This window comes from Gracilinanus agilis, chromosome 1 (genome assembly GCF_016433145.1).
Source record: "Gracilinanus agilis isolate LMUSP501 chromosome 1, AgileGrace, whole genome shotgun sequence".
NCBI lineage: Eukaryota > Metazoa > Chordata > Mammalia > Didelphimorphia > Didelphidae > Gracilinanus > Gracilinanus agilis.
In genome coordinates, this window is record NC_058130.1 from 28,811,636 (window position 1) to 28,821,903 (window position 10,268).

A 10,268-nucleotide genomic window follows, 5' to 3' on the forward strand; every position below is an offset into this window, starting at 1 on the left:
CTTCCTTCCTTCCTTCCTTCCTTCCTTCCTTCCTTCCTTCCTTCCTTCCTTCCTTCCTTCCTTCCTTCCTTCCTTTTTCCTTTTTTCCTTTTATTCTTTCTCCATAACATCTTTAAAAAATGAATAGTTTATCCACGAGTGTCCTAGCCCCTCCCAACCATCCCCTCATCACAGAAGATATTCTCAGAGAGATGGACATATTCATACAAATGAAGTCTTTCATGCTTCCACCCTTCAGTTCATAATCTGGAGATAACATTCACAATTTGTTCTTCCAGGATTAATTCTGTAGCTCTATATGATGTGCTCTTGGTTCTGCTCATTTCATTGTTGATTATCTCACACACACACACACACCCCTTGAAGCTCAGCTCTATATGGAACTATTTATTAGTCATCAAGCATTTTCCAGCCCCAAAGCAGCAGATACAGGGAGTCTTGTCTGAGACCAAAGGGTCAGAAACGAGACAGCGAAAGGCAGGTCCGCTGCTCTTTTACTGTTGTGGTTAGCCCTGAGAAATGATCCCACTATTTTGGAAAACTCTGGAATTATTCATTAAAGTGACAGAACTCTTCATCATAGCCTTTGAGCTGGTTAGTCTTCCCACTAGGATTGTACCTCATGGAGGTAACTGAGAGCAAGAAAAGCCCCATCTGCACGGAAAACAGTCCTAGAATCTCTTGAGGTAATACGGAAAGAGTTTGGAAGCAAACTGTGTGCCGAGCCATTAAGGAATAGTTGAATCAATTGTAGCACATGAGTGTGATGGAAAATAAAGATGCCCAGTTGCTAGTGGCGCAGTGGTTAGAGCAGTAGTGCCGGGTTCTAATCTAGCCTCAGACACTTACTAGCTGTGTGACTCTAGGCAAGTCACTTCACATCTTTGCCTCCGTTTTTTCAACTATAAAATGGTATAATAATAGCACCTACCTTGCTCACTTGTTTCGAGGTTCAAATGCAATAAAATTTGTAGAAATGCATATTACAGTGCCTGGTACATAACAGGCACTATATAAATGCTATTTCCATTCTATCTATCTATCTATCTATCTATCTATCTATCTATCTATCTATCTATTTCATAACNTCTATCTATCTATCTATCTATCTATCTATCTATCTATCTATCTATCTATTTCATAACCTTCCCTAAAGGACTAACAATCACAAATAAATTTCTAGAACAAAACATCCTTCCCAACCCATATCTGTTTTGTCATCCCCTAGTTCGTAAAACTCTTCCCTTCTAGGGGGTAGCTGGGTGGCTCAGTGGATTGAGAGCCAGGCCCAGAGACAAGAGGTCCTGGGTTCAAATCTGGCCTTAGACACTTCCTAGCTGTGTGACCCTAGGCAAGTCACTTAACCCCCACTGCCTAGCCCATGCCATTGTTCTTCCTTGGAACCAATACATGGAAGGTAGAGATTTTAAAAACCAACAACTCTTCTCTTCTGTCTTAGTATCAATACTAAGTATCAGTTCTAAGATAGGAGAAAAGTAAGGGCTGGGCAATTGGGATTAAGTGATTTGCTGGGAGGTCACATAGGTAGGAAGTGTCTTAGGCCAGATTCAGATCTCAACTCAGGTTCTCCTGACTACAGGCCTGGCTTTCTTTCCACCGAGAATCCTAACCACCCCGTGTCATCCCCTACTGCCAATGTCCTATGCTTGGGGTTCATGGACTCCCATTTTGGGAGGGAGGGAAATCTGTGACCTTAAATAGAAAATACATCTTTATTTTTCAGTACACTTTGATGGAAATTTAGCATTTTCTTCAACTGTGAATATTGAAAAAATTATCTGAGATGTCTGTAGACTCCATCAGTCTACCAAAGGGGGCTATAGCACAAAGAACCCTCACCCTATTAGACCGGGAGCTCCTCAAGAGCAGGGACTGCCTCCATTTTGCTCTTTTTTTTTTTTTTTTAAACTCTTCCCTTCTGTCTTAGAATCAATACTGTTTATTGGTTCTAAGGAGAAGAGTGGTAAAGGCTAGGTAATGGGGATTAAGTGACTTGCCCAGGGTCACACAGCTGGGAAGTGTCTGAGACTAGATTTGAACCCAGGACCTCCCTTCGCTAGGCCTGACTCTCCATCCACTGAGCCACCCAGCTGCCCCTTCCATTTTGCATTTTTAGTATTAGTGCTTACTTAGTATAGTGCCGGTCATAAAATAAACACCCAGTACATGCTTTCATTCATTTATTCATTCATTCATCCATTCACAATTTGGTGGAAAGAATGCTGGATAAGAATCAGAAGATCTAGATTTAAATCCTGCCTCTCCTAGTTAACAGCTTTTTTTTCTAAACTTGGAGCAAAGTTTGATAAAATGAAGAGTGGGCTTAGAGTCAAAGGACTCAGATTCAAATCCTGCTTCTGCCAGTTGATCTTGGGGCAAGGCCCTTAACTTCTACAAGGGCTCAGAAAGGAGGGCAGGTTTCCTCAGTCCTTTCTATATCAAAATCCCATGTGAGCCTTCTCCCCTCCTCAATATATGGCTTCCAAGATATAAATGAGGATGACTTAAAACAGCAAAAACTAAAAATCAGACCAAATAATAAAAACTTGACACTTAGGTTGTGGTTTTTTAAACAAGTCTAAGACAGAAGGGCAAAGTCTTGGCAAAATAGGGTAAAGTGTTTAACCATGGACTAGGTAAATAGGGTTAGGTGAGTTGCCCAGGGTCACACAGCTAGGAAGTATCTGAGGCCAGATCTGAAAGCAGATCCTCTGGATTCTAGACCTGGTTCTCTATCCACTGTGCTATCTAGCTGCCCCCCTTAAATTGTGTTTTAAGATTTGTAGAATGCTCTATGTCCACTTGACATCTAAGCCTCCTAACAATCCTGTAAGGCTGTTACTGCTGTTATTATTATACCCAATTTACACACAGAGAAACTGAGACTCACAGAGTTAGCAAGTATAAGAGCTGGGATTTGAATCCAGGCCATCTAGAACTGGTATAGACAGCTTAAATTTTCTTTTCTTTTCTTCCCTGACCCGTCTCCCCCATGCAATGGAGATCAAGTAACTTGCCCAGGGTCACACAGCCAGAAGTACCTGAGAACAAATTAGAACCAGGTTCTCCTGTCTCTAGGTGTGGCTCTCTCCCCACCAAGCCCTCCCAAGTCTGTTAAATTTCTACTGTGAACATTTACAACTCAGAAAGGGGTAAATGCTAGAAATCAGGGTTCAATTTCTTTCTTTTCCTCATCGTCTAGATTTAAGAAAGTCACAGTGTGAATGTTAGTGCATATCAAATTTTAAAAGTAAATTATAAGCTGTGTGACCCTGGGCAAGTCACTTGACCCCCATTGCCCACCCTTACCAATTTTCCACCTATGAGACAATACACCAAAGTACAAGGGTTAAAAAAAAAAAAGTATATTATAGGGGGCAGCTGGGTAGCTCAGTGGATTGAGAGTCAGGCCTAGAGAGGGGAGGTCCTAGGTTCAAATCTGGCCTTAGACACTTCCCAGCTGTGTGACCCTGGGCAAGTCACTTGACCCCCATTGCCTACCCTTACCACTCTTCCACCAAGGAGCCAATACACAGAAGTTAAGGGTTTAAAAAAAAAAATCCACTGAGCTACCCAGCTGCCCCCAATAGACAACATTTATATAGAGATTTAAGGTTTGCGAAGCACTTTTCACATTATCTGGCTTGGGCTTTACAACAACCTTGGCACAGATGCTATTACAGCTCTCTCCATTTTACTGATGGGAGAACAGATTCAGAGTAAAATGACTTGCCCAGGACCACACCTTTAGTAAGTATGAGGCAAGATTTGAACTCAAGACTTCCTGACAATCTTTATTCACTAATGATAACTGCATGGCACTCCTTTTCATACTGATTTACAAGGTAGATTACCTTCCTTTTTAAACATTATTCTAGGCTTACTCTTTCATTGATGGGCAGGGGGGAAGACAGTGCAAAGAGAGGGAACTAGCAGGAGTGAGGCACCAGGGAAAATTCATCCTCTATGTCTTACCCCAGGAGATCTGTGATGAAACGCACATATACCCTTCCATGGTGATGCACACACCTGTCATTGCCTCTGCATCTCCATCAGGCCATCAAGGCCTGTTTCAATTCAGGAAGTGACAGTTCCTGGGGAAGAGGGTAGGCTAGCCGAGGATCCACAAACACGGATTAGGACTCCTTAACTTCACAATACGCGAAATACTGGGGAAGATGAAATATCACCAACACAAGATTTCTGGCTCTAAGTTTAACGGCAGGGTTTCGGAGCCATTTCATTCCCCCACCACCTCGTCCTCTACTACTCACTATAGCAGCCCAGACTGGCAATAGGAAGTGTCTTTCAAAGTCAATCTAGTCTAATCCCTTCATTTAGCAAATGAAGAAACTGAGGCCAAAGAGGACTAAGTAATACAGTCCAAAGTCATCAAGGAGCAGAGTTAGGAGAAATAAAAATAAAAGAAGCAGAGCTGGGGTCCCAAGTACCCAACATTTAAGACCCTCATTGGCTTAAATCATGCCTCTGCCATTTTCTAGCTGTGTGATCTTGGGCAAATAAGTTAACGTTTCTGGTCTATAAAAGGCAGAAAATTACTCTACACGCATCACAGACAGGGAGACCGGTATTGAAATGATTATGATGTCCATCTTACAGATAACAAAAAAATAAGAACTCACATGATTTGCTTATGGTGATAGACAGCTAATACCAGAGGCAGAGTTTGCACTCCGGGCTTCCTGACTCCACATCTAGTAGTCCTTCCATTGGGCAACGTTCCCTAGGAAGATAGACATTTCTTTCTTTCTACCACTCTAGTTAGTATCTTTTCCTGTGCAGCATTTTGGTGGCTCACAGGATGTCATATTTGGATCAGGAAGGATCCTAAGAGATGATCTAGTCCTGTGATGGTGAACCTATGGCACGTGTGCCACAGGGGGCACCCAGAGCCCTCTCTGTGGGTACCTGCACTTTCACCCCAGCACAGAGTTCACCAGAGTTCATCCCTAGAAAGCCAGAGGAACTTGAGGCAGAGCTGCTCTTCTCCCCCTCTCAACAGGCACCTGAGGAGATTTCTCACATCACCTGTCCCTCTAAAGGATGCACCACCACTGATCTAGTCTAAGCCTCTCATTTTTCAGATATGGGAAATGAGCCTGAGAGAGCCGAATGTCTTAGCATGATCAAGATCAAAACCTCAACACGGACAGGGTAGCAGTCTTTCCTCTGCATCATTTAGAGGAGGAGAAAGTTAGAGAATGATGGATTTCTACACTGCAAGGGACCTTAGGGGTCCTCTTATGGAAGAGAAAGATGAGAACAAGGAGCTTAAAAAACAAAACCATTCAAGTTGTAAGTGAAGAGGCAAGGCAAACGGTCTGGATGTGAAATCAAAAGGAAATGAATTCAAAGTCTCACTGCCTGAGGGCAGCTAGATAGCTCAGTGGGTAGAATGCCAGGGCTGGAGTCAGGAGAACCTGTGTTCAAATTTGACCCGAGACATTCCAGGATGTGCCACCCTGGGCAAAAGTCACTTATCCCCATTTGTCCAGCCCTTGCCCGTCTATCTTAAGAGTTATTACTAAGACTGGGTAAGTAAAGGTTTAAAAAAAAAACACATATGTGCCCGCCTACCACTTCCTATCCAGGTTATCCTGGAGAAGTCACTTTACTTCCCTGGGAATTAGTTTCCACATCTGAAAAAATAAAGGGGCTGGGCTAGGTGATCTCTAAAATCCTTTCCAGCTTTACCTGGAGGATCCAATGACTGCTAGGCTGCTCACATCAACTACTACCTCACCAGAGAACAAAGGCCAAGCAGCTTTATTAGTGGCACCCAAAGGTAGCCTTCTACTATTGTTCTAGGCCTTCTCCTTTTATCAGCGGGTCAAGAAATTGCTGCCACTGTAGTCTACCACTTATCTTGGGATCAGAAGCTAAGATGTGCTGGGGGCAGGGCAGTCTCCAGCTTTAACTTACTGATCATTTATTAAACACAGACCTTTGTTTCTGTGGAGGTTTAGGGTCATCAAAGCAACTGGGAAATCTTGCAGAGGCAATCTGGGCCCAGAGCATCGTCCATCTTCACTTTCTGTCCCAGAAACCCAACTTGATAAGCAAGTTCCATAGGTTGTTTACAGTGGGAAGGACAAACATGTACTTGTAAGTCTTCAATGTGCCAAGCATGGTGGGATCCAAAGAATGACAGTAACTGTGCTAGCCCTCAGGACCTTTACCCCAAGGGGTCATGATTTATACCTAACATATTTATTTTTTTTCCAAAACCCTTAACTTCTGTGTATTGGCTCCTAGGTGGAAGAGTGGTAAGGGTGGGCAATGGGGGTCAAGTGACTTGCCCAGGGTCACACAGCTGGGAAGTGTCTGAGGCCTGATTTGAACCTAGGACCTCCCAGTCTTTAGGCCTGACTCTCAATCCACTGAGCTACCCAGCTGCCCCCTAACATATTTACTTCTACTCAGTCATCAAGGCTCAGAATGTGCCTGGAACCTCCAAAAGGGTTTTTTGTTTGTTTGTTTGTTTGTTTGTTTTAACCACCTTAGAATCAATATGGTGCCCTGGTTCCAAGGCAGAAGAGCCATGAGGGCTGGGCAATGGGGGTTCAGTGACTTGCCCAGGGTCACACAGCTAGGCAGGGTCCGAGGTCATTTGAACCCAGGACCTCCCCATCCTCTAGGCCTGGCTCTCAACCTCTGAGCCACCCAGTTGCTTACCAAAAGGTTTCTAGCTTAGGAATTAAACATGAGAGAAGGGAAGCTTCTTGGAGAGAGGGCTCCCTGGCCCCTTTTCTCCTTTGAATCCTCTCACTAATCCCAGCACCTATAGCACACATATTAGGCACTGAATATCGGGTGCATTTAACTGAATAGAGAAGATGACCAACCAAGGACAAAAAAACGATCCCCTCCATCAATGATCCCTCTTGCCCATCAGGCGACATAAAACCTCTAGCAGATACTGGGGAGAGTCTCTTAAAGACTTCCTTGGGATCCATGTGGGCGGCAGGAGGGGAGGGTGTTTACATCTTTGGTGTTCAAACCTTCAGTTCCCTCCCCCAGAGTCCTGGGATCCAGGTACAACCCCAGCTGAGGCTTCCAGGGGGGGGGGGGTCTGGAAAAATTCAGGCCCCTGCCTAGCCTCGACTTCCCAACTTCTCCCCACAGCATCCTCTCCCAAGGCACCACCAACAGCGGCTGATCTTTTGCCCTCCAGCTGGGGGCGGGATGATTCACCGCACCCCCTTCAGCGCCCAACTCCCGTCTCCGCCCACCCAAACACAATCACAACAACTCCAGGCGTCTGGCTGCTGCTGCTGCTGCAGGCGGTCGCTCCTCGGCTTAGGAAAGGGGACCAGGGGGTCCTGGGGGCAACAATGAGCCAACCCTGCCCCAAACTCTCAGGCCCCCCCAGTGCTGCCCACAGCTGGATACCTGGGTGCCTCTCCAGCCCGGGAAGGAGGGATTAAGTACTTTCGTGGCAGAGGTAAGTAGAAGGGACCCCTTCTGGAGAAAAAGGGAGGGGAGGGGGGGAAGGGGGCGAGGAGGGTGCTCTAGGTTGGCAGAACTGTCCCTAGGGGGGAATGCCTGAGACCCTACCTCACCCAACGTGTAGTACGATAGCAGAATGCCACCCAGAAAACTTTCTGCGTCACTAAGTGCGCTGTCCTGGGATGTGGAGACTATCCCTCCCTGCATCATCCCGAAATCTGTTCGGCCCATTCTGAGTGGACAGTAGTACCCCCTCACCCCCCTACTCCCAACAAATTTATACACCGCGGCCTGCAGGTCGGGGGGCAGAGTACCCCAGCAAATGCGCAGCTGCCTCCTGCCCAGGGAGCCGGCAGTCCCTTCCTCCTCCCCAAGTGAAACCTGAGACTCCAGCTCCCCCTCCTGGCCCGGCCTCCCTCCGCCCCCCCCACCCCCATCCCGTCTCCAGCGGGTGTCCAGTCCCTTGAAGGAACTCGGGGGAAACCGCGCCCCCCAAAAAAACCTCACAGGAGGGCCACTCTTCCCAGAGTCCCGCCGATTGAGTACAGGGTGCCCCCCGGCAGACAGCGGAGGCTGTCCCAAAGCCTCCACCTTAATTAAACGCGTCCGGGACGGGCTCCTCCCCCCGGGCCCCGGGCAAGCCCCTTCCCGCCCCGCCCCCTCTCTTACTCCTCGGGTCCCTCCCCGCCCTGAACCCATCAATCCTCCTCGGGTTCCTAGAGCGACGGTCGGTCACGTCGTCAGTCCAACTAATCTAAAAAGAACTGAGACCCTTCCTGGGAGGAAAGAACATACTAACGACCCCTCTTGTCCCCCCCCCCCCCCATTCCCCTTCCCCTCCCGGCCCAAGAGTGCTCCCACTCCCAGCCAACTGGAAATCGAACTCTCAGCCTCCTTCCCAGCCCGAGACGATTCCTGACCACCAGTAAAGCCCCGGGTCCCGCCCCTTCTCTCAATTTCTCCCTCTGGTAATAACCACCCAAACAATTCCACATGGATTTCGCTTTACTGGATGCTCCCAGGCAGAAGTTCAGTGCCGAGTAGGAGTCAGTTGGGCTGTATCTCTTTAAGTTTAAGCCACATCGGAGCAGATCTGGAGTCGTTAGGCTACGTGCTCCTAGAGGGCAGGGGGGCCCGGTCATAGCTGTTATGCCTCAGTATCTCTCTGGCCTCCCGAATCTGGGAGATGATCTCCAATTTATCCTGCCTCGCTTGTGCATAGTTGTTGGTATGTTGGCTCCCCCATTAGACTGGGAGGTTCCTTAGAGCAGGGATTGTCTTTTGTCTTTGTATCCCCGGGGCACCTAGCACGTAGAAGGCCCTAAACTAGCGCCGGCGGTCTCGCACGTAGTAGGCTCAATATTTTGGTGTGGTTAAATTACGCAGAGTGCCTAGTGATGTGTCCAGAGGCAGCAGCCTGTCCAGGAAGTTTTAAAGGCATCTCCCCCTCCGCCCGCCCCCCCCCCCAGCACCCAGAGCCAGGGGGTTGCAAAGATCAGAGGGCAATTAAGATGTCAGTAAACGAGAAGGAGGGAGGCCGGGAGGGAAGGAAGGGAGCACTTACCATTCCAGAACAGAGACTTATTACAGCCGTGTGCTCGGACTTGGTATTGACATGTCCTCTATAGAAGCAGTGCTTGAGCTCAGTGTCCTCTTCGGCATAAAACTTTGTTTGGTTAACCCCAGGTTCTCCGAGGAGGGTGACAGTGAAAAGTGGGGCGATAAATCCGGCATGGGCTGTGAGATTAAATAAAAACTGTTGCCCAAAGGCGGAGAGTCGATAGTGCGCCTGGGAGGAGGCGGAGGAGGCGGAGGAGGTGGAGGCTGCGGCGGGCCAGGGGTCAGTGTCAGAATTAATGCTCCGTCGTCTTCTTTTGAAGTGCATGTTCGTGGGAAAAGCTTCTCCGAGGGCATTTACTCGGGTGGGAGACACGATCTCATATTCACTCAGACTCTCCAACAGTTTAACTGCAAAGCAAAGAGGACAAATGCACAATTCAGGTTTCCTCGGAGCTTGATTAAAGGGAGGGCGGGAGGGAAGAAGGAGGGAGAGAAGGGAGATGGGGGGGGGGGGCAGCCATTCCCCGGCTTATCTCTGTTATCGAGTTCTTTCTGCCTGTCAAAATTGGCCTCGTCGCCCTCCACCTTCCTCCGGAGGGCCCCGGGGCTGCTAGGTAGCTTTGAGGCGGGAGGTGGGGAGGGAGATCAGGTTAAAGCCTGGCCCGGGCCGGATTGGGGGCGGGGGGGAGAGACGGCCTGTGCGGGATGAATTAGAAAGCCGGCTCCAAAGTGTCATTCACTAGCCATTGGCTGCAAAATACAAAAGGCGAGTTACAGACCCTGCGGCCCGGGAGGGGGAGGCTTCTTTCGAGGAAAAAGACGGCCCCGCAGGTCAGGCTGCCCTAGGGGAGTCCCAGCCGCGGGACGCTGGGAGACTCGAGGGATGGGGGGTCCGGGAGGCCAGGGGCGAGCTCGGTCGCATGGGTGACGGGTACTCGTTACCTTGTCGCGGGTGCAGTTTCGTTTTCGAGAGCGCTGCCGCCTGCAGGGTCATCTCCAAAAGATCCCACACGGGTAACATGAGTAGTAATCCCACTGCCCAGGATACAAACTGCATGGTGCTCCCCCCACCCCTCCCCCGCGACCCCCACCCCCGCCCTCCTCTTCTTGGCGGCGGTGGCGGCGGCGGCGGCAGCGGTGATCCCCAGGCACGACTCGGCTCCGCCTGCGTGTGAGGGACCCGCTGCTCCGAGAAGGGGCCGGGAGAAGGGACTCGG

The 10,268-nt window shown here is 48.8% G+C and overlaps 1 protein-coding gene across 1 annotated transcript in view; it reads right to left on the reverse strand.

Annotated features, from left to right (window-relative positions):
• Positions 1-10,108, reverse strand: part of ADAMTS9 (ADAM metallopeptidase with thrombospondin type 1 motif 9) — a 223,766-nt gene extending 213,658 nt beyond the window's left edge. The window contains exons 1-6 of the mRNA XM_044675724.1: positions 9,994-10,108; positions 9,015-9,459; positions 8,501-8,598; positions 7,600-8,207; positions 7,242-7,364; positions 5,737-5,780 (exon numbers count right to left, since the gene is read on the reverse strand). Of these exons, the coding sequence (XP_044531659.1) occupies positions 5,737-5,780; positions 7,242-7,364; positions 7,600-8,207; positions 8,501-8,598; positions 9,015-9,459; positions 9,994-10,108 (1,433 nt within the window). The remainder of the gene's footprint in view (positions 1-5,736; positions 5,781-7,241; positions 7,365-7,599; positions 8,208-8,500; positions 8,599-9,014; positions 9,460-9,993) is intronic.
• Positions 10,109-10,268: the final 160 nt, after the last annotated feature.